Here is a 24,267-nt window from a genome sequence, read left to right as displayed (position 1 = left end):
CAACATTTGTCCTGGATACAGTAGAAAGATTTCCGAAACGCCGTCGTTATAGAAAAGCCAATTAACCAATCTGCCAAGTTAACGCAATCAGCCTGGATAATTCACTTCAGTCCCGTAAAAGAACCTGAAAGAATAGAATTTTGGACTTGTCTTTGAAGAAAACGAGCCTTCGTTGAAATTATTCAATCGGGATTTGTGGTTCGGAGGAGGCTGTTTCACATTCCTTTCTTTTCTAGCTCATGTTTGAAAAATCTTATTTCTTTCAGCTAGTATACCAGTAAGAAACGCAATTTGAATGCACTTCGTCATTTTTCTATGAACAGATGTATCGCGTATGAGTCCTCGCTAGATAATCAATAACCTGCAAATAAAACTGTCTTTACGTGAAAACTATCCAATGAACGAGTAATTCCTTCGTGCACGGTAACCGCCATTCCAAAGTAAAATACTGGCACGTGCGGCGAGCAACAAAAACATTCACCCGCAACAACATTGGCTGCAAATAGCGGCTCAGTTTAGAGAGATTGCTAGCATGTGGATGAACCAGTCAATCTTTTCCCTGTAACTAAGGAAAGCAGATCACCAGATGACTGATAAAATACTGAATCATCCATTTCATGTTACACGCCTTAGTCACTCCGCTTGCTCACCCCCCTTTTCGAACAGCAAATGCGTCAGATTACATATTATTCCGCTTTTCTTAGTTAAAGTTTTCCTACAACTCTTGTAATATCTCTCACTATTTCGAATCACTGTAACTGTTCCACGAGATGAGAGTGTTTTAATATATAGTATCCTTTCTAATTATTGAAAAAACAACGTTCAATTCCTTTAATGACTAGAGATTTCTTGATTAAAATCTACACCGTACAGTTTACGGTCCCCTTGTGCCATTTATGACTCAACAGAGGTCTGCAGCAAATTACGGTAGTATGTCAATTTTTCACAGGCTCCCTTTACGGTAAGGGTCAGAATAAACGGCGCTGCGTGACAGCCAGACTATGTACGACGACAATTAGCATTTTAGTCGCGCTCCTTTCCTTGTAGGGCGCATCTGTGACCGGTAAGTCAGGAGTCAGTAGCGAGCAACCATCTTTACATACTCGTTTAACATTCAACTTGCTTGGCTTGCCAGCCACCTACGCAAGACGATAACGCAAACATCCCATGACTAACACCGACCAGCGCAGGAAGGCAAGCTGTTATCAATTATCTGCCTTCGTGGAAAGGGCAGCGTCATCGTCTGTGTCCGAGGCTAAGTATATTTTTCCTTAAATAGCCGTATCAGAAGCGACTAAGAAGTTGCTTCCATCCCCCATACACGCTTTTAATTCTCGCTCATGTGGAGAAGTGACTACTGCGTATCCAGGACACATCCTCAATACTAAAATTTCAATTTTCCCCCTCCCTCCCTAAATAATAATAATAATAATAATAATAATAATAATAATAATAATAATAATAATAATAATAATATCAACCCGCATTACGAAGTACACAGACCGAGACAATTCCTAACAGTACAAAACTGGTTCCAGTGATTACCATCAATGAACGATACTCATAATTCCTACCGGGGTTCCATTCGTACGACTCTCCCGTTTAACATCGCTCTAGAAGTGTATTGCTGGTCATTTGTTCGTCGGACAAGTGCCAGTGCAATATTGTTTCCTACACAAATCCGTCCATCCCTCCCAGTGTACCATTGACGGTCACCACAGACCCAAGTTAGTATCCGAAGAATATCGAAGTTTAAGGACAAACAACAGAAATAAAGCAGGAAACACGAAGAGCCTCCAAATTAAGGTTTTGAATGACTTAGCAACAAAGAAATCTGGGTACAATCATCAAAAAATGGACGCACTGGGGAGAAACTTCAGCTTCAAGGTTGTAACAGGGATGATTTACGTGTTACTGTGGAGTGCAGAATGTGTTTTTCATTTGGAAAAATGCAGAACAACCAGTGCAAGATTTAAGACTGAGTATTTTTCTCTAGGCTGTGTTTACGGGGCGTTACGCTCGAGACGCGACAACTGCCCATTACTGTCACGTAAGCGGTGAGAGATATCAAAAATTTCATTGGCTTTCCACTCGTCCAGCGAATATCACTGGGTTAGTTTCAGGATAGTGCTAGTTATCGGCCTCGCCTTTTGCTTTCTGCATTCGCCTGAATTTAGGGAAAAGAACTAGTCCAATGGTGATCCAATGATAAATCTGGGCAGGTAAAGTTCCTAATTTCGAGCACTTATACGTTCCTAGAAGAAACGTGCAACGTATTACTTTCTCCCACATACCTCTTGTGAAATAATTACGGCGAGAAAATTTAAGATGTTTGATGTCGCGTGGCGCTTTACCGACAATCATTTCTCCCAGGTGCCATTCATTAATGGAACAAGAAAGGGGGAAAATATAGTCTCAGAAATGCCCTCCGCTACATACCGCAATATGCAGACTTCTAAGAAGAAGCAACACACTCGACGTGGAAGTCCTTAGAGATCGCAGACAATCTTCTCTAAAGAATATGGCAGACATTCTAGTTGGGCGAATGAGACATGGTACACGCTCTTCTAACTACAGTGTCAAGTAGTCTCAAAGTTCTGGGGAACATTTCCTCCCTAACCAAATACCCCTCGTCGAGTTCATGGATAATCTGAAAGGACATTCTCTCCCCTCTCCCCCCCCCCCTCCCTCCCTCTCTCTCTCTCTCTCTCTCTCTCTCTCTCTCTCTCTCTCTCTCTCCCTCCCCCCCCCCTCTCCCCCCCGCCCAGCGCGCACGCACACAAAATAAAAAACGCACACATTTTTCCCTTGTTCACGTCCATAATAAGCGAGCAACTTATTCATAGACAATCTGGAACCATTCGTAATGCTGTTATCTGCATAAATTTAGTATGCCCCGTTAGTCTTATCTGGTACGCGTCCCACACTCGTGCGACCCACCCTAGAATATTCCTCGAGTGATTTATAACAAATCTTTGTAGATCGTCTGCATTTCCCTAGTATTCTATCAATAAACCGAAATCTGTCACCTGCTCCACCTATGACTGATCCCCTGTGATCGTTTCATTTGGCTACGAAGTGTTACATCCTAGTATTTGATTTTACCTATGCCAACTCTTGACACTCTGGTACGGTAGTATGAAGATGCTGCTTTTTCGTTTTGTTAAGTGTACCAGACGGAAAAAATTATTATCCTATGACTAAACTTTTCACATAAAATCGGCACATGTGTAAGTAATGAGTGGCAAAGACCTTGGAACTAACGGGAAATCTAACCAGAGACGTTAGATTCTCTAGACTGGTAATCGCGATCATGTGGCAGCAAACAGCTGGGCATTTATTAGATGTTTATCCACTGCAATATATTCATGTGAGATGACTGTGCTAGCCAGCTGGCGGGGATGTTCAACTTTGCGTCATCACACGACACAGCAACGGCGAGAGCTGTGTGCGTTAGAGACGCATGTTGGTTTGGCAGTGCGCGGTTTATCTCTGGAGACAAAGACTGGTCGCTTCCGGCAGTTGACGAAAGCGCGTCGGCAGGACCGGACCGTTGTAAGAGGCTGGGCATATGTGCGTGGGCGCTTCCGGCCTGCGTTTGTGCGTGCGCGCCCCGCTGTGGCCGGCCGAGCATTGTGCGAGCACAAAGCGCGGGGGCGGAGGTCGCTGACGGTTTTGTGCCGCAGGGCGGGGTCGCCCGTGGGAACCGAACGGAACGGACCGACTGAAGCGGTCGCTGCCACCTGCCCAGTGACTCCCAGCGCCGGCGCTTCCGCAGGCCGCTAGCCGAGGGCCGGCACGAACAGGTGCCACGAAGCGCGGGAACGACGCGAACCGCAAGGCGCGCGCATACGAACAGGAAACCGCGTTCGTCTGGGAGCACTCGTCTCCTCACAATCGGCGGAACTCCATACAAATATTTAACCTTGCACAGGTGTCTGTAGAGCAGCAGCACACTGCAGTACTGACTGAGAACGAACCCCTAATAGAACAAATTTATCCATGCCAATGGTAGTCTAGCTCTGTAGCTGCTATATTCTGATGTTGAGAATTAGGTGGACTGATAAGGTAAGGAATGAGGTGGTTCTGCGCAGATTCGGCGAGGAGACAAGAAGGGACAGAATGTTATGACATCTATTAATACATCAGGGAATAATTTCTGTGGTACTAGAGGGAGCTGTAGAGGGTAAAAACAGTACAGGAAGACGGAGATTGGAATATATATCCAACGAATAATTGGGGGCGTAGGTTGCAATTGCTACCCAGGGATGAAAATGGTGGCACAGGAGAGGAATTCGTGGAGGACGCATCAAACTAATCAGAAGACTGTTAGGAGGGGGAGGGGGGGGAGGGAGGGAGGGAGGGAGAGGGAGAGGGGGGGAGAGAGAGAGAGAGAGAGAGAGAGAGAGAGAGAGAGAGAGCGCGCCTCTATGTGAGTGGGTAATAAATTACCTTCAGAACTACAGTAACTAGCCACTTTGTTACAGTAACTAGCCACTTTGTATACAGCTTTATTTACACCGAAGCATGTTTCACGATTTCACCCATCTTCAATTTGCGTAATACATTTTTCTCTTCAATATAACCTTTTGTCATCTGCATTTGTAGCCCCCCCTCCCCCGCGATGCAGAGAGTGCTCTACTTCTCCCCAGGTTCCTTTCCAGATTTTAAGTTACGTTTGTACTAGTGTTGGTTAAGGTTATTTTCTGTAACTTGCACTTCTTTCTTTGGAATTTATATGCATAAGCTCCCATGAACCATGGACCTTGCCATCGGTGTGGAGGCTTGCGTGCCTCAGCGCTACAGATAGCCGTATCATAGGTGTAACCACAATGGAAGACTATCTGTTCGGAGGCCAGACAAATATGTGTTTCCTGGAGAGGGGCAGCAGCCTTTTCAGTAGTTTTAGAGGATAACAGTCTGGATGACTCACTGATCTGGCCTTGGAATACTAACCAAAACAGCCTTCTTGTGCTGGCACTGCGAACGGATGAAAGCAAATGGAAACTACAGCCATAATTTTTCCCAAGGACATGCAGCTTTAATGTATCCCTCAATGATGATGGCATCCTCTTGCGTAAAATATTCCGGAGGTAAAACTCTCCCCAATCGGATCTCCGAGCGAGGACTACTCAGGAGGATGTCGTCGTCACGAGAAACAAGACTGGTATTCTATGGGCCAGAGCGTTGAATGTCAGATCGCTTAAACGAGCAGGTACATCAGAAAATTTAAAAAAGGAAATAGCTAGGTTAAAGTTAGATATAGTGGGAATTAGTGAAGCTCAGTGGCATGAGGAACAAGACTTTTCGTCAGGGGACACAGGGTTATAAATACAAAATCAAATAGTGGCAATGCAGGAGTACGTTTAATAATGAATAAAAAATAGAGGAGTGCAGGTAAGCTACTACGAACAGCATAGTGAACTCATTATTGTAGCCAAGATAGACACGAAGCCCACACCTACCACAGTGGTACAAGGCTATATCCCAACTAGCTCCGCAGATGAGGAGATTGAAGAAATGTATGATGAAATAAAAGATATTATTCAGATAGTGAAGGGAGACGAAAATATAAGACGTGGGGTCTGGAATTCGATAGTAGGAAAACCAAGAGATGGAAAAGTAGTAGGTGAATATGGAATGGGGTAAGGAATGAAAGAGGAAGCCACCTAGTAGAATTTTGCACAGAGCATTATTTAACCACAGCTAACACTTGGTTTAAGAATCATGACAGCAGATTATATATGTGGAAGAGGCCTAGAGACACTGGAAGCCTTCACATAATATGTAATGTTAAGACAGATTTAGGAACCAGGTTTTAAATTTTTAGGCATTTCCTGGGGCAGATGTGGACTAACCATAATCTCCCGATTATGAACAGTAGATTAAAACTGAAGAAACTGCAAAAAGGTGGGAATTTAAGAAAGTTTCAAAGAGCATTACGGAAAGATTGACAAGAACAGGGGAAAGAATACAGTAGTAGTACTAGTAGTAGAATTGGTAGCTTTGAGACATGAGATAGTGAGGGCAGCAGAGGAACAAGTAGATAAAAAGACGAGGGCTAGTAGAAATCCTCGGGTAACAGAAGGCATAATGAATTAAATTGATGCAGTAAATGAAGCAGGCAAAAAGGAATACAAATGTCTCAAAAATGAGATCGACAGGAAGTGCAAAATGACTTAGCAGGGATGGCTAGAGGCATATATCACTAGGGATATAGAAAGATACAGCTGCAGGGGAATTAAAGGGAATTTTGTAGAAAAAAAGAACCACCTGTATGAATATCAAGAGCTCTGATGGAAAACTAGTTCTAAGCAAAGAAGAGAAAGCAGAGAGGTGGAAGGAATACACGAAGGGTCTATACAAGGGTGATGTACTTGAGGGCAATATTATGGAAATGGAGAGGATGTAGATGATGAATTAGGAGATATGGACAATGCATGAAGAATCTGATTCCATTACAACTATTGATAGCCTTGGCAGAGCAAGCCACAACAAAACTCTAGCATCTGGTGAGCCAGACGTATGAGGGACGAAATACCCTCAGACTTCAAGAAAATTACCAAACTATCAGTTTAGCAAGTCACAGCTGCAAAATACTAATAGATTCCATAGAAATGTTAGAATACACAAGACAATACTGACCCTAAAACTTCTCTTAGATGATAGATTAAGGAAAGGCAGACCTAGGTTTATAACATTTTTTGACTTACAGAAAGCTTTTGGCAATGTTGACTGGAATACTCTTTCAAATTCGGAAGGTGGCATGGGTAAAATACAGAGCGATAGGCTATTTATAATTTGTACAGATGCCAGACAGCAGTTATAAGAGTCGAGGGGCACAAAAGGGAAGCTGTGGTTGAGAAGGTTTTGAGAAAGGGTTGCAACCTATCCCCAATGTTATTCAATCTGTATATTCTACAAACATAAAGGAAACTAAAGAAATTTGGAGTAGGAATTAAAATCCATGGAATTAGATTAGGAAATGAGGCAAAGTAGTAGACGTGTTTTGCCAATTGGGGAGCAAAATAACTGATTGTCGAAACAGAGGATATAAAATGTAGACTGACAATGGTAAAGAAAGCATTTCTGAAGAGAAACTTAATAACATCAAGTACATAATTAAGTGTCAGGAAGTTTTTTTTCTGAAAGTATTTGTATGAAGTGTAGTCACGTATGGAAGTGAAACATGGACAATAAATAGTTTAGACAAGAAGAGAATAGAAGCTTTCAGAATGTGGTGCAATAGAAGAGTGCTGAAGATTAGATGGGTAGATCATGTAACTAATGAGGAGCTACTGAATAGAATTGGTGAGAAGAGAAATTTGTGGCACAACTTTACTAGAAGGGGTCGGTTGGTAGGACACGTTCTGAGGTATCAAGAGATAACCAATTTAGAATTGGAGGGGAGAGTGAGTGTGTGTGTGTGTGTGTGTGTGTGCGCTCGCGCGCCTGGGGGTGGGGGGGAGGAGAGAAAATCTTCGAGGGACACAAAGAGATGAATACACTAAGCAGATTCAGAAGAATGTAGGTTGCAGTAGTTACTCGGAGATGATGAAGCTTGCACAGGATAGAGTAGTATGGAGAGCTGCATCAGACCAGTCTCTGAACTCAACAACAACTAGAGGTATGTGTGTGATGTGTATAAATGGGGAAAAAAGCTTTTACAATTTACTTGATAAAAAGCAGCTGCAGCAATCAAAATGCACTCGACTAAAGTGGAGCAGTCTAGGCCAGGTTATTCGAAAATATCCATTCACTGTTTTCAGAACACTTCCCATCATCATAATGTTCTGCAAAGTTTCTTAAAGAAAACAGACAAAGTAATTTCTTCTAATAGACCTGCTTTTTAACGCATGCAACTGGCATTGTAGTAAGTCCTAAGCCTTGCAGTTCCTTGTCAATCACAAATTGTGGTGGAAGTTCTGCACAAAATTATATAAGTGACATGGATAAGATCCAGGAAAATAACACTCCTGGACAAAATTTATATCACCCCTCAGATGCATGGAAAACACGAAATGTGTGACAACTGAGAATGTCTTTCTTCATAGATGTGCATGAAGAAAAAGGAGATAGGAGGGGGGGGGGGGGGAGAGAGAGAGAGAGAGAGAGAGAGAGAGAGAGAGAGAGGAGGGGGAGGGGGAGAGAGAGGAGGGGGGGAGAGGGAGGAAAGAGGACGAGAACTTGCAATTTTCATTACAAATTGTTTACTGCAGATCTTTGCTTTCGTTCTTGAAAATTTAACTGCACACGGAAACAGGTAATGTCTCTGTGAAAAAGAATCCTCTCTCTCTTTTATAGGTCTTTACTGCTATTTCGCCTACAAACGCGTAATAAAACCACGTACAACGCAAGAACCTAAGTATGTGTACAACTGAATGTACATGTTTCTCAAGCACTAGCTATTAAAACCGCAAGGAGTCCCAAATGGTCTCTCAGAGGGATTTAATCACGTCAGTGCCACACGTTGCAATGGATAGTTGAATAGTTTTAACACCACGACCACTAACCCAGCAGGTTTTAAGGTACTGTAGACTGATCATAGAGGGACCGTTCAGGGTGCTTTACGTAGGCACTTCCAAACATACTTCCACACACTGACAACTCGTTTCCAATATCTGACATAATATCCCTCCCTCCCCCCCCACCCACCCCCTCCTCTCCACACATTACATACAGTAGCGGCCGGATATGCGCTGATGTACTACAGCATACGTTAAATACCGCATTAAAATTATGCCTCTCTTCGAATGCGAGCCGAAATGGCTCTAAAATTACGCCTTTTCGAAGACGTTTCTAGCATCAAAAATAAAAGACCTTCGACTTTGCATGCTCCGATGTGACGTCATCCCTTCCAACACTACGAGTATACGAGTGCTACGCTGCTCACACCACTAGGTCAATTATTAGTCTTTGAAACTGAGTGTAACGTAGTATAGCGTATGATGGGTTCTGAGGAGCAATTAATGAAACTATTCCGTGCGTGAGTGGTTCGCTGCACTGACTAGTAATTAGTTGGCGCGGCTCCGAATCCTGCTGCCACCAACATTTACGCAAAATAAGACAATTAATTATAAATTATATTTGAACAGTTCATTTTATAAAATATAAAATGAATGTATTCAATTTGGTTAGGATTACTGTTTTTGTAACTCAAAAGGATATAGACCACCACATTGTAGCATATTGGCAAAATTTTGCATAAGTCGCCATTGACATATGTAATCAAAATTGGTACAAATGAGACTTGCAATCTGGAAAAAATGCAGTGGGTAAGAGAACCAGAAGTGGGGTGCGTACCGATGGGGGTAAATTGTTACAATAATCAGAAACGACCGATATTTGTGTCGTATCTATGGTTTTGTCTTGCTATGTTGTGTGATTTGAGTTTCTGATGCCAAATCGCCTGTAGGGGTTGAGATAGTGAAGGGGAGGTGACGAAACTAGATGGAAACGACGAATATTAGCACCGAATTCATAGCATTCGAGCCGGCCGAAGTGGCCGTGCGGTTAAAGGCGCTGCAGTCTGGAACCGCAAGACCGCTACGGTCGCAGGTTCGAATCCTGCCTCGGGCATGGATGTTTGTGATGTCCTTAGGTTAGTTAGGTTTAACTAGTTCTAAGTTCTAGGGGGACTAATGACCTCAGCAGTTGAGTCCCACAGTGCTCAGAGCCATTTTTTTCATAGCATTCGAAACTGACAGACAATGGTAAGAGTTCTGAAACAAATTATATATAGGGGTGGTTTTGGTAAAGAAGGTATGTAAAGAAGGTATGAACTTGAACAATTTCACACTGGTATACAACAGCATTTTTTTTAAAAAAAACACCCACAGGCGGAAGACTTGCCTAGATACCTACGAACAGGATGGAGGGTGGGGAAATCACCGGAAGGCTTCCATGGTTGTTTGCTGGACAAGTGATAGTTCCTGTGATGTTGCACCCCACTGCGGAGCAGGGCTTAACTGTAAGCCGGCAACGGTGTTGTGCCATAACCTAATCTCAGAGAAATAGCAGTTTCCCCATAAGCTGGCAATAAACCATTTAGATTAAATAATATTGTCGCGAGATATTACAGCAGTAAGTGAAACAGAATCACTAATCACGTTGGCCACCAACACAAAGTTCTGAAGATACCATGCACTGAGAACGACCATCGAATGTGTTCCTTACGCGCCTCCCAGCTAAGCTCTGAGCAAATAAGCGAGCAGTGCTGGGGCGGTCTGTGACGCAACCGCAGGCCACGAGAAGAGGCGTTGCTAACGCGGGGCCAACGGTACACCACTCCATAGGGGCAGGCAGCTAGCTAGCTATATAGCTATATAGCTCTTACAGCTGGCTCACTTCTTGGAGCCACCTTTGCTCCGCGCGTTTCCCAGAACTGGCGAAAGAGCTACTCTGGAGAATGCAGGGCACATCGAAACCATGAAATAATACTCTAACCCCCCCCCCCCCCCCAGAAGAACATAAGAAAACTTTGTCAAACGTAGCACAAAGATTTAGGCTGACGCATAATATGCCATTTAAATCAAATGTTTCGTGCACCCACCAATCACTACGTTTTACGAATGGCACACATCACATCTCATATGTAAAGTGTCATACATGAATACAAAATTTCAGCAAGTTCCAAACATTTAGCATATACCAGGCGTCGTGTGTACTGGTCATTCTTCTGTAACTGACGCAGGAAGACGTGCTTCAAAAATCGGTAGGTGTTGGGTAAATCTGAATAGGTGTCAATGACTTAAGTCAGGTGAGCGTTGAGAGCAAGAAATTTGTGCTCTTTTACCTGCTCAGTGACCTGGTAAGGTTCGTTACGGCACTCTGCACATTGAAATTTTTAAGTTCTGCTGTACATAATGAATCCCCTCCCCTTCCAACGATCCGTTATGTAGTGGTGGTCGAACATTGCCGACTTAAAAACACTGCCTCGAAACTAACTACACATATGCAAATACGTTGACAAACTTATTTATACTACACGCACTATTCCCAAAAATTTTCCACTTTTTCAATACACATTGTATTAAGGCTAATTTAGCTATTCCTGTTACCAAAAGTTAACCACATAGTTTCTGAAATCTCCACACAATAACGACAAGGTATGAAGGAAATTCAGCTTTATGATTGCTAAGCACTGTCTGCAACCGATCGCATGTGGTGACGCTAGAACTAAAGTGTCAAAGCACCGCTAGCAACCCGCGTCACCCACCAGCTGTAATAAACGGTCCCCATGTTTAAAGAAGATATAGAAAGATTCAAAGCGTCGGAAAGTAACAATTTCAATTAGCTTTTATTAACAACTAATTGTGGTTTACTACCAAAAGCCGAAGATGGAATTATGTCTGAACTACAGAAAGTCTATTCCTAACAAACGAATATGACTACGCTCAATCGGTAAAACACTAGTTACCTACACTACACGGCATAAGTTTAAACAGGAAGGTTGACGAGAAATTTCTGGTCTATGCTGATACCACTAAAAACTGGACATAAACTATCGCTCGTCATGGATGGAGTAAAAATAGGCAGCGCTTTACTGAACAGGAACCACTCCTGCATTTACTTCAGTGATTCAGGGAATTCGTGTGTGTGTGCGTGTGTGCGTGAGTGAGAGAGAGAGAGAGAGAGAGAGAGAGAGAGAGAGAGAGAGGTTGAGCAGGGTACGCACCCCCTATACTCAGTGTCTCAACCACTGTGATACATCTACATCGCCCGATAAGATAAAGTGATCTACGTTGTTAACCTGTTCTCAATGGCAACACATGACATCTATAGTAACAAGGAAACTGTAAAAATTTCCACACACTGGTAACCGTCGTTGCTTGTTCCTATAACCTGTTATGAAAGCCCAGCAATCAAACAGTATTGGGATAAAACATTGTAATATCTTCTCTTCCTCAAATTGATAACTCCGAAATATTTCGCTGCTGTCGTAAATGAATGAGACAAGTCTGATAAGAAAATTTTGCTGGTAGCAACTGTTAAGGTCACACTGATCACTCCCACACACTCCAATACCAGACCTTCACGGAGCTCCAAAAAGTACAAGAATGAATATACGGTCCCTGGCTCTGATATGTCCACTTCAAATTGTCTGTATAGAGTTGAAAAGCCTATAAGTTAGGCTCTCACTTGTGACACGAGCTTTCTTCATTAACAGAAACCATCTCTAAACACTGTCAGCCCCCGTGAGCAAATGCGCTAGATAGCTGCGGTAGACAGTTTTCGAAACGACACAGCATTCCGCAACATCGTCTCCTTCCGTTTCCTTTTATGATATACGACCCAATTCCTGCGTGTCAAGCTAAGAACCAAGAGTCCACGGCACTGCGCAACATGGGAATTACTGTACTGTTGCTGATATAAAACTGGCGTGAATTGGCTAACCATCACGGGCTTAACTTCACAAATTTGCTCTTTTAACATCACAGAGCGCAATCGAAACTGAGGGTTGGGGGGGGGGGGGGGGGCGAACAACTTGCATAAATTTTACACTGCTCTCAAGCTATCTACATCCTATAAAAATAAAAAGACTGTTCCACGTTTGTATTCCTTGTTTTAATAACAAACACCGTACACATTTTGCATACTGATCTGGCCGCCTAGAAAGCGTACACGTAAGTGTAGCATATTTTCCGATACACTGAGAAAGCAAAATTTCATCACGTCGTATGCACATCCGACAGCAAAATTATGCGCGACAAATCGCATGCGGCCAAATAAGATCAGTTAAGACCGGGCAACATAAGTTTAAGCTCTTAAGTACTCATTTCAAAGTTTATATGCTATTGTCGTTGCGCAGACGGGTTGTATATTAATATTTACGACTGGAATTTTGCATGGCATTATGTAAATTATTACTACTACACAGTGTGTACAGTGTGCCACATGACTGCTCACTGTCGCCAACCTGCATTCACATAATCGTTATATATTACCATTCTTATCTGAACTAAGAATAAAATATTACAGCCGTCAAATTTCTTACTCGTGATAATGGTTTGTACCTCCTATGAGCAACTGTCCAAATCGATTGTTAGACATTTTAATTTTTTGCTTTCGTATTTTCTGTGCATCATAAGAGACTGAACTGTTAGCGATTGTTTATACTATGACTGCGCTGACAATTGTTGACAATTTCGTAGCGCCTTCGTTGGATATCACTCACGAACCAGGTTTCAACAAGTTACTTTGCCCAGAACTAGTGAACAAAATTTTGTTCTTTAACGTACGGTTGAAATAAACCTGCGCTGCACTACAAAAAAAACGAAGAAACAGGACGCAATCACATTAACTTTACAGGATACAGTCGTCTCATCATGAATCCTGATCGTGTAGAACTAGAATCTTAAGCAGTGGCACGCTTTGCATTGAGTGGTAGCGACCGCGCCCATGTGGTGCGGCTCTTCCTCGATCGAGTCTGTCCAGTAAGACTATTCAAATCTCAAGTATCGACCATCAACCCACTCAAAATATATATAAGGACTGTTTTGAGACTGTAGCAGTAACCGCCCGAAATTCAACTTCACTAATTTTAAGTGTGGACGAGGTGGTTCAGTACGCCCAGGCGCTTATCAGTAGCGGGAAATGAGGTCATAGCAGACGGTCAAAAAATAACTAATGCGGCCGATGAAGAGAATGATTGAGAGGTCTTACAATTGCTCTCCGAGTCTCTCACTTATGACTTTCCGCTTTGCAATGATTTCTTGCTACGTACTTAAACGGAAATACGTTCGATTTGTGTTCCTTATAACAGGTAGGCCTATCTACTCAAAGTAATGTACATTCCAACCAGGAGTGCAGTTTCAACGAGAAGCATGAAGATAGATTGTTCTCACTGTTCTTAATGAAAAAATTTTTATCCACATTAAAAAGTTACGCATTTGTACCACTACATCCAGCACGGTTAGCCGTACACAATTCTTCAAATGTGGCCAGCAACTGTCAATTCTACAACCCTGAAACCTTGCCCTCTGCCTTATACCTCACTTTACAGCCTTTGCCTCAAGAATCGATAAAAGGTGAATAGCCTTCGTCGAAGACAGGTCAAGTTATGTCCCCTTGGCGAGTAGCAGTTTTCGCAACGAACGGCCACACGAGCTATCTTAGTGTCTCTAAAGCTCAACAGAAAATGAGAACAAGTCAGAATGACAGCATTCCTTAAGCAAAATTCCAAAACACACTTCTCAATGGGCACAGTAATACAACTGATATTAGAGTTTTCATTACTCACTTCTTCACGGCGGCGGATTTCGACTTGCAGTCTTTTATGGTACTCCTCACATTCATCTTTGTATTTCTCCATCTCCTCTTTCGTCTGCCGCATCTTTTTCTTGAGCACATCTAACAGCGTGCCCTGTTGAACGTTAGTCGTCATATTGCCGAAAGAAAATTCGCGCCCGAAAGTCGAAGATCAAAGAAAACGAGATCGTCGATTCACACGACGGAAATTCTCTCTACCTTTCACTATCTACACTCGAGTGAGTTACCGGTTCCCACTTGCAGTTACGAGATTACACACACTGTATGAACGCAAGATGGTGGCTACGACTGCAACTGCTGTGGTCGACAAGCAAACGTTCCACGGTACGCGAACAGCGCTCCACCAAGCGGTCTGTTGTCGAAGCAGTGGCAACAGCACAGCGCGCGCAAGGTGGTTTCTCCCTACGCCCGTAAAACTAGTCCCTCCTCTTACTGTTCCGAAAAAGGATCACTTCATTGTTGGTGTGAATCTAAAACGAAACCTTTAGACGCTGGTAACAGATAACATTTCAAAACCACTCAACTGAAACGAGTAATTGCAAGTAACGTATGAAATTAGAATTTGAACACACACATTAAGGAAAGCTCATCATTGTATCAATCCGCGGCAGGGTGCCGTCAAAGGCAATAGGGAGGGGCAGCGAACAAATGACGAACGAGTCGCGCAGACTGAATATGCCGGAAAATTTAAATGCATGGGAGTCATCCAGTTGCAAATGTGAAAACCAGTGAGAACCTTCAGTGAAAAATCAGATCAAATACCTGACGTATATAACAATGTTCTGCAACATTTCCGGCTTTACATAGAAGATTGAATCAATATGTGAGTAATGTCTAGTATGTAATGCACGAGAAGAAGACATTTCTATATTAAGTGCATATCCACGTATAAATCGTTAAATCAGTTACGTACAGTACATGGTATACATTTTAACAATTATTTCTATGCTTAATGTATCTAACCACTCACTCGTATATCTAAGTTATTTGCCCCTTATCAATGCGTGTCTGCTTTAAGCGTGGAACCTTTTTTGCTACTCATTAAAATATTCTCAATTGATTGGCGAGACAGTTTTAAGACGGTGCAGTAATCTGTTATAATAACTTTGCAGGTGAATTAACACACACACACACACACACACACACACACACACACACACACACACACGTGTGATGAACAGGGGGGAGAGGGGAGGGAGGGAGAGAGAGAGAGAGAGAGAGAGAGAGAGAGAGAGAGAGAGAGAGAGAGAGAGAGAGACACGTGTGATGAAGATCGGTGAGAGGGGGGTGGGGGGGGGGGGAGAGAGAGAGAGAGAGAGAGATCGCACGCTTTAGGTTAAGTGACCATACTGTTGATACGAAAAACCAAATGTTACAAAAATCCGAAACATTTCCCGTCTTAAATTTCGCGAAAGTCGAAGAATGTTAGCTTCTAGATATATTGTAAGATTATAGGTTTCCAAATTTGGCATTTTTATCGTTTTACAGTCCCTGACTGAACTGCACAGTGTTCATCATAACCTATTTTATGAAGGACACAATGAGGTGAATGTCAAGTAATCTATTCAGATTTCCCTTGAGTGCCCGTCGTGTTACGAAACATATGAGTAACATATGTACGTGCTTTACTTCCCGGAGGTTACTCTACTAGTACTGTGTCAGCATACCCCCACCCACGTAGTCGCGAAGGCTATTGGCTCTCGCGCTTTATCACGTGACAATCGGTATGACACGCTTTACTTGTGTTTGTAAGTATATATCAGCTGACGTACGACAACCAGCTAATGTTTGCAGATACGGCACGTGTTCGGACAGCTGTCACTCTAAATAAACACTACCATCCTCCTCACGTACACGGCACATTCAATTTCACTTTTAACACAAATTCATACTAACCCTTTTTAGCTGTGAGTTTTTAATGTTCTGAAGTTCATTTCTTATGATGTTGAACTTCATCATAGTATCGGAACCAAATATAGACGATCCGAAAGCGAAGCCAGGATAATCGGCGCATCTCCTCTGTCGAATTATTTCTCTTTCGGCGATGACTTCTGTTCTCTCGCTTGTGCAACGCAGGCGTGAGAGTTCTTCGGTCTCGGGGTCGTGCGCTTCTTCAGGGTCACTTTGGCTGCTACCTTCAGCAGCTGGTCTCTCTATGTTTCGTATGTCTACGTTGGGATCATCTTCACTTGGCGGCGGCGTCAGAAGTGGGACAGAAGTTGAATGCTGCTGTAGCGGCTGCGTTCTGGTGCTGTCATCTCTGCTGCCAGTGTTGCCATGGAGCCGATTCGTAACACTTTCCTCTGCGACGGAGACGCTAGTTGTGCTTGCAGAATTAGCGGTCGCTAAGGCCTCTGAAATTCTTCGACGAGCGCGATTGCGCTCGACCAAGGGGCTTCTGGCTGCCGGATGCCGACTTAATCCCCTGCCCCTGGGGGGTGTCAAGCTGTCGTTTCCAGACGGTAATTGTGGAGACCTTAAACTTCCTCTTCCAGGACTGTCAGCCATAGCCGTCAGCACCCCACGGCTGCCATCTTGGACTGCTGACGCTCCCACGGCGCTGTCTTGCGCTCCGCGCGCTGCGCCGCGGCCGCGCCGCCAACCACCGCGACCACCGCCTCTCCGGTGCTGCCGCCAGCGGCGGTTGTGGTAACCCTGTTGAGGTTGGTGTTCCCGTGCGGGTGGCGCACCGCCGCGGCGTCCACCCGAACTACCCGACGCGTCTGCCATTTGTCGACGGCGCGAAGTTACCGCGAGCGGGGTTCGAACCGCGACATTCCCGTTGCGGCGCGGCATTGCCGGCCGACCGGCGACGGAGCACTGGCCTCATCCCTTGGCATTAGCGACAACGAAAACCGCGTGACTAAGGGGGCCATAGATGATGACTCGTGCGGTAAATCTGAACACACTACCCCACCCCTCCCATGTCCCGACCACCCCTAACACCGCCACTTCCAGCTGATGGGTTTTTCCGCCTGGAACGCAGCTGTCGTTCCTGCTATAGTGCAGACGGCCGACTGGTAGTCGTGGAGGGGACTCGCGCCCACTGGCCAGCCGCCATATTTGGCTCGTGACGATGCCCCCCACTGAGGCACACGAGCTATTTTCTGCCCCGAAAGACGCCCCTCGACAAAATTAGAACAGATCCCGCTCGAGTTACATGCGCGTGCGCCTGCGCCGAATACTGGAGTGACCGCACCACCCGAACGGACCACACCGATTGCAGCACACACTCCGCACAACCAAGGGAACTGTCGTGAGGATCCTGACATGAACTTAATCCCCAAGTACTTTGAGAGGGATTAGCTGCAGTAAAGAACAACCAACGGATCACGTGTGAGAAGATAAACAGCGAACTCCACATGCGCAAGTGAAAATTTTATCCTAGCCACGGCGCATAAAACTGTAATACATTCATTGCTCCCTGCCTCTACATATTAAAAATAAAGCGTATCGAAAGATTTTTCATTTCAGGTTTTCCTTCGTGTAAATAGGCCCATAAATTAACCATTTTGTTATCCACTCAACCAATGTTGAGAGTAAAATCCTCTTTCATTTCTATTAAACGCTCATTGTGGGAAATTCTGGAGCAATTTTACGAAGGACAACGGAATGTATTTTTGTTGGATTGCATTTGTCTGTTCAGGAAGGACGTGAGAGTTTTACAATGACGCCTCCCCCCTCTCCCTCCTCCCCCCCCCCCCTCTCTCTCTCTCTCTCTCTCTCTCTCTCTCTCTCTCTCTCTCTCTCTGGGCATGTCAATAAACACGCTTTCATGTAATGCGTACTATCATACTGCTAAGTTGCTAGCTTCTTAAATCTTCAGTGCTTTGCAATACAAAGAAGAAAAAAAACCCAGCGGTATATAAAGTAGTAAAGTTTTCTTTCGTGCTCTAAAATCGTGTTCACCTCATAGATCATACAAGCCAGCTGAAGAACAGGTTGAACGGATCAGGGAAACATTCATCAGAAGCCCTCAACGTCTTGTGCCAGCGCGAGCTAGGATTTCCACGACCAACTCTCTAGCACGTGCCGAGAGAATGCAGATGGAACTACATCGGATTCATGTTCACCAAGCCATTAGCGCAGATGTGTGACGTCGATGTGGACACAATGGAGCAAGTGAAAGCTGTATTGTACTATGGACTGGTCGCGTGCCGTGTGACTAATGGTTCACACATTGACATTTGCAAACCATGACAGTCAAAACAACTTCATGAGTTATTTCCATGCATGAAATTATATAATATCTCTACTCAAATATTTTGTTGAATCACTTTAAAGCTTTTAGATCCTTTTTAAAAACATTGTAAAGCCTTTTAAGTCTCATTTTGCAGGTGGAAATATAGCAGTTTCCTTGGTACGATCCCGTAGCTGATGGTCGCTAGGGCAACCACGGAAACCCATTAGGATGACAGATTTTAACCAAGTCTTCCTGGTATGAGGCCAATTTTTAACATGAGCACCATCTCTCTCAGTTTATTACAACGACTAGACAATATACCCTTGTGACTAATAGAAGCCCCTGTGTATGATCACGAGGTTTGTTCAGAAAAAAAACTATTTTTTTAACATTATTAATTTTACAGATTGTCGGTCATTCCCTTCAAAGTAATCCCCTATACATACTTTTCCTAGCGGTGTTGCCATTCGGCGAAGCAGCCCTGGATAGCTTCATTTGACACGGCATTTATGATATCTGATGAATTTGATTCGATATCCTCAATACTTTGAAAACGGTTTTAATTTTGGAAATAAGAATTCTCAGGAAGCTCTTGCTAGTAGGGAGGCTGCGGGATGGAAGTCATCTGATTTTTGGCACAACTGATGAACTGAGAAATGATTGTGAGGGTGTGCTGTCATGGTGCAACAACTGTGGTCTCTTTTTTGCGGATATTTTCACGTAACTGTTGCAAAATGCCTTTTGACAGCACATGCGGTTCACTGGTTCACCTTGCTCAATTCCAATGAAGTCGGAAAAAGCAACGATCACCGCTGACATTGGATCGGTACTGACGTGCTGTCTTGGGGATCTTTGCCAATCATTGTAAGGACTGAACTATTTTCACAATGTCGTAGCCGTAAACCTAGATTTCGTGACCGTTCTGAGCCTTTGCTTGACCGTTATGATCCTTTGCTTGAATTTTGCATTGTCAATGGCCAATGGCTTGCTCGTGGAGTTCCCAAAGAACGTCCATTACTTTCTTTCTCTTGTGTCAAACGAGGCACATTTTTTTCTGCAACTCTACGTTTGTTCAGTTTTTCCGTCATGGAATGACCCACTTCAGATGGTAAGGACCTCTGCAATTTCTCAGACAATCTGCGATTTGCACGCACCAGATAGTTGATTTTCTGAACATGAAAGCCACAAGTTGAAGTGGAAAGCCTTCCCAATCGAGGATCATCTTCAGCTGACAGACGACCACTTTTAAATCGTGAAAACCATTGTAACATCGCGTTCGACCCAGAGCACCATATCCGTAACCTTGTTGCTAAAGTTGAAATGTTTCTGAAAAAAATTTTCAGAGTTACACGTGAAATTTTACGTTGCATAGTTGCTTCAGAAAATCGCCAGTAACAAACACGTTGTACTCAATACCACGAAAACTAACAAGACAACACTCAAAAAACACATGCTTACAAAGGAGGTAATGCTCAGGTTAGTACTGCCAACCGCATATCACTAAGATCTCCATTGTCCCCAATCCAGAATTTTAGATTATTTTCTGAATAGACCTCGTATGATATGGCTGAATGACTTACACAACACCTTTACACACGACAACTGTGGGAACACGAAGATGTAATTTTGGAAAACAATTTTGGCTGTCGTATTTTTACATGTTAGTCCAGAATCGATTTTGCTAATCCGATCAAATATCGTTTTTTACCATCAGTTTTATAAGAGTTGTGTCCGTCAATTAACTGCTCCAATTTCATCAGCGCAGTTAATTGAGATAGTACTCTCATAATCTTAGTAGTGTGTTCGGTTTTCTTATAGATGTCCGTGACGTCTTGAGGAGGCGGCATATTTTACACCAAGAAGAGATATCTCATCAAGTACTGTAACCTAGTTAATGCGTACGTATTACATCTTCTGAGGTCACACGCCTCGTGAAACGGGAAGTGCAAAGTGGTCACTGGTGGAACATCGTTGAACTAACATTTGGAAAACTTGGAAGGCGTAGGAAACTTTCAAATGAGTAAAAGTAAAGATGCAGTGCGCGCGCGCGCGAGAGAGAGAGAGAGAGAGAGAGAGAGAGAGAGAGTGAGAGAGAGAGAGAGTGAGGGGGGGGGGGGGGGGGGGAAGAGACATCGCGGCAGACCTTGCAGACCTTTCCATGAACACAGCCTCGGAGCCTTAACGCATAACGCCTGCTAAGATGTTCTCGGAAGCGTTGTTTGCAGAAGCCACAATCCTCTGGCACGCTGAGGCTGAGGAATTTCTCGGCGCCTGGATTCCGACCCCTCGTTTCCGGCGTCTCTACAGGGCGCGGTAAATTTAGATAACGGATCCGCCCCTGATTCATGAAGCGTGACTCACGAGAGGATGTGTGTCCATAAGTTGCCTTTCTTGCGGCTTAGGAATACAAGGGGGTTCCTATCCCAAATGGAAGCACGCCTTCATTTGGTATACGCGGCTGTTTGATAGAAACAAAATCCGATTAATGACTAAGCTGTTTTACAAAATTATTTATTTTGACTAAGAGGAGCTTGTGCAGTTTCTGGCAGCTCTTAATCGCCACACAAACGTTAAAGAAATGTTTGCGGAATTGCGGAGATAGGCAAGGGAATTAATTATTGCGCTTTCAGTGAAGACGGGTGAATTCCGAATATCGGAGTTGGAAACAGCCAGTACAGTGTCTCGTCAAGAGCATATCACACTGTACTCTTATTCGTTCTTCGAGAGGGCTACAGAGATCAAGTCAGGATTCGTGTCAAGAGCACACTGGACGTACAAATACGCACCGCATATTGAATTTTTAAGTAAATCAGTGGAGCACATTTACACGTACTACAAAGCAAAGCAACGGTTTGAAACATTGATTTCGAATTTGATTTTCATCTCTCAGACTCATATTCGGATTTACTGCTGCTACTTCATTCTGGAGGCATGATTTGCTCGAACGACTTTCCATGAACAGTATCTTACAATAAATTTGACCTAAGTGTTGCAACATTTATACAGCGAACTTTTCGACAACTATGCCTAGTATTTTCCGCCCGGACATTCACCCATCCAACACAATATTCGTGCCTGCAGCGATATTTAGTGACTGAACACTGACACTAAAGAAATACACTGAGGTGACAAAAGTCGTGGGATAACCATATGCACATTTGCAGATGGCAATGGCATCGCGTACACAAGGTATGGGAGGGCAATGCACTGACGGAGGTGACATTTGTACTCAGATGATTCATGTGAAAAGATTTCCGACGTGATCATGGACGCACGACGGGAATTAAAAGACTTTGAACACGGAATGGTAAATGGAACTAGACGCAGGGAACGTTCTATTTCGGAAATAATTAGGTAAATGAATATTCCGAGGTTCACAGTGTCTAGAGTGTCTCGAGAATACCGAATTTCATGACGGCCTTCTCTGAACGACCGTTGTCAGTGTTAACATGGCGTGGAACAACTGCATCAGTCCGTGTGGGACATATGGCGAAATTTGGCGTTAATGGGCTATGACAACAAAAGACCGACGCGAGTGCCTTTGATGCACCGCCTCTCCTGGGCTCGTGACGGTATCGGTTGGAGCCTAGACGACTGGAAAACTGTGCCCTAGTTAGACGAGTCCCGATTTCAAGTGGTAAGAGCTGATGGTAGCGGTCGAGTGTGCGCAGACCTCGCGAAGTCGTGGACTCAAGTTGTTAACAAGGCACTGGGAAAGCTGGTGGGGACTCCATAACGGCGTAGGCTGCGTTTACATGGAATGGACTGGGTCCTCTGGTTCAACTGAACCGATCTTGGACTGGAGATGGTTATGTTCAGCTACTTTGAGACCATCTGCAGCCATTCGTGGACTTTTTGTTCCCAAACAACGATGAATTTTTTATTGTTGACAACACGCTATGTCACCTGATCACAATTGCTCGGGATTGGTTTGCAGAACAAAGAATTCGAGTGAACGATCTGGCAACCCAGATCGCCCGACATGAATCCCAGGTAACATCATGCGACGTAATCGAGATGTCATTTCGTGCACAAAATCTTGCAACGGCAACATTCCGCAATTATGGACAACTATAGAGGCAGCATGGTTCAATATTTCTGCAGGGGACTTGCAACTACTTCATGCTACGTCGAGTTGCCGGTTTAAGGGAGACCCGACACGATATTAGGAGGTATCCCACGACATTTGTCGCCTCTATGTGTATCTCCCGGGGGGGGGGGGGGGGGGGTACTTTCTAAATACGTAGTAAGACACTGAGGGAAGAGGAAAGGGAGGTGGGGCGGGGGAGGCGGCGATTACGTAACCAGTTGACAGATGGTCGGGATATTTCCGAAAGCAATTCAGCGCAAAAAGATGCCTGCTTCTGGCGAAAAATGCTCCTTGGAATAGACGTTTTCGCCAGACCGTAAACCATGAGAAGGAAATTTTTCTTTGCTTCTAAACACTTCCTCTGTATAGCCAATTTTAATGCCTCACGCAGTTGGACTATTGAAGTTGGGTGCAAGAAGAGCGAAAAGTAAAATGCCTAATTTACTTGTGGTGGTTCTCGAGTCTTTTCGTATCACTTACGGAATGGGTAAGGCGTTCTTTAAATATATTCTAAATGTTGAATGACAGTATAACACACACAATACGATTACGATGAGAAAGTGAGAAGCCCATCCTGTCTCTGACGTGCCGCCAGTGTTACCATCATTCATGGTGGCATAGGAGGAGGATGAGGTGGCTGCGACGACTCCTAACTGGCCCTCGGCCAGTGGCGGACACGCCCTTCGCGACCAGGAAACGAAACCAACACTTCACAGCGCGACTTCCAAGCACCACTTTCTCAGCGCAAACTCCGGCAGAATATTTAGTTTACCGGCGCATTTACGGCTAGCTCTAGAAAATTTCCGAATGAAGAAAATCTTGAGTAACTCCTCACCTATTTTCTTCTGTGATAACGGCGTTGAGAGTTCACCCGTATTCAAATTCGTCTGCTATAAATTTATAAACACATTGCAGAATAGTCCATTTCGTGTAACTTTTTGCGATTTTCTTCTTCAATGGGAAACTTTATGTGGAGGGATTTTTAAAAATTCAGAAAAATTACGTTAAATGATCCCAGTCGCTTTTTCGTTCGCCCTTTGGTCGAGTAGACACGTAGTAAGAACAAACCTGTAATGTTCGGATACACTATTCGTGTTCTGCCTGACACAGTCAAGTCATTTAAGTACCTGGGCGTAATGTTGCAAAGCTACATGAATACGTAAAACGTAGCGAACTTTATTCTATTTTATCCCGTTTGAAGCTCATTTATAAATGTTACTCAATAATTTGTAAAATTAATTTTTGTTAAAAGCCATATTGGCTATACGTATGATTTACTTCAGAAAATGTGTAATATACAAAATTGTTTTGCTCGTGTTACTAGTGGCCCGCTTGTGGCGCGCCCTACATTACGTTTACTTGGCAGCGTGACTAGTTGCCACACAGTCAGTCTCCTCACACCGCACCGGTGTTACTTACGTTTTAATGTTTGCCTTTTTGAAGAAAATTATGTTTTATATTTTAATGTATGACTTGAGCAACTCAGCTCTTAAATCACTGTACATCTTTGACGATATGTTCTTCATGTAAGTACTATTTGTTTTACACTCGTTTACACTAATGTAAACTTTTATTAGATAAGATATTTAATCTGACATTCATTTTAGGTAATTACCTTACCTTCTGATGAAGTCACCCTTAGAGGTGACGAAACCTGCTCAAGGTATATAGAAAACCTATTCAACTGGTTGGCAGATTTTTACATATTTTTCAAACTATATGG

The 24,267-nt window shown here is 43.7% G+C and overlaps 1 protein-coding gene across 17 annotated transcripts in view; it reads right to left on the bottom strand.

Annotated features, from left to right (window-relative positions):
• Positions 1-24,267, bottom strand: part of LOC124709012 (tropomyosin) — a 158,414-nt gene that overhangs the window by 55,372 nt on the left and 78,775 nt on the right. For 5 of the 17 annotated variants that reach the window (XM_047240645.1, XM_047240651.1, XM_047240648.1 and 2 more), the window contains exon 1: positions 16,168-17,016. The exons of 6 other annotated variants lie outside the window; for them this stretch is intronic. In XM_047240645.1, coding sequence (XP_047096601.1) covers positions 16,168-17,001 — 834 coding nt within the window. In that variant the 5' untranslated portion in view covers positions 17,002-17,016. Of the gene's footprint in view, positions 1-14,242; positions 14,617-16,167; positions 17,162-24,267 lie in introns of those variants that run through there. 6 more of the 17 variants (XM_047240650.1, XM_047240649.1, XM_047240661.1 and 3 more) reach the window with 6 other exon arrangements.

The sequence above is a fragment of the Schistocerca piceifrons genome, chromosome 7 (assembly GCF_021461385.2).
Source record: "Schistocerca piceifrons isolate TAMUIC-IGC-003096 chromosome 7, iqSchPice1.1, whole genome shotgun sequence".
Lineage (NCBI taxonomy): Eukaryota > Metazoa > Arthropoda > Insecta > Orthoptera > Acrididae > Schistocerca > Schistocerca piceifrons.
The sequence above is the reverse complement of the archived record's forward strand: the minus strand, read 5'-3'. Positions and strand labels throughout refer to the sequence as shown.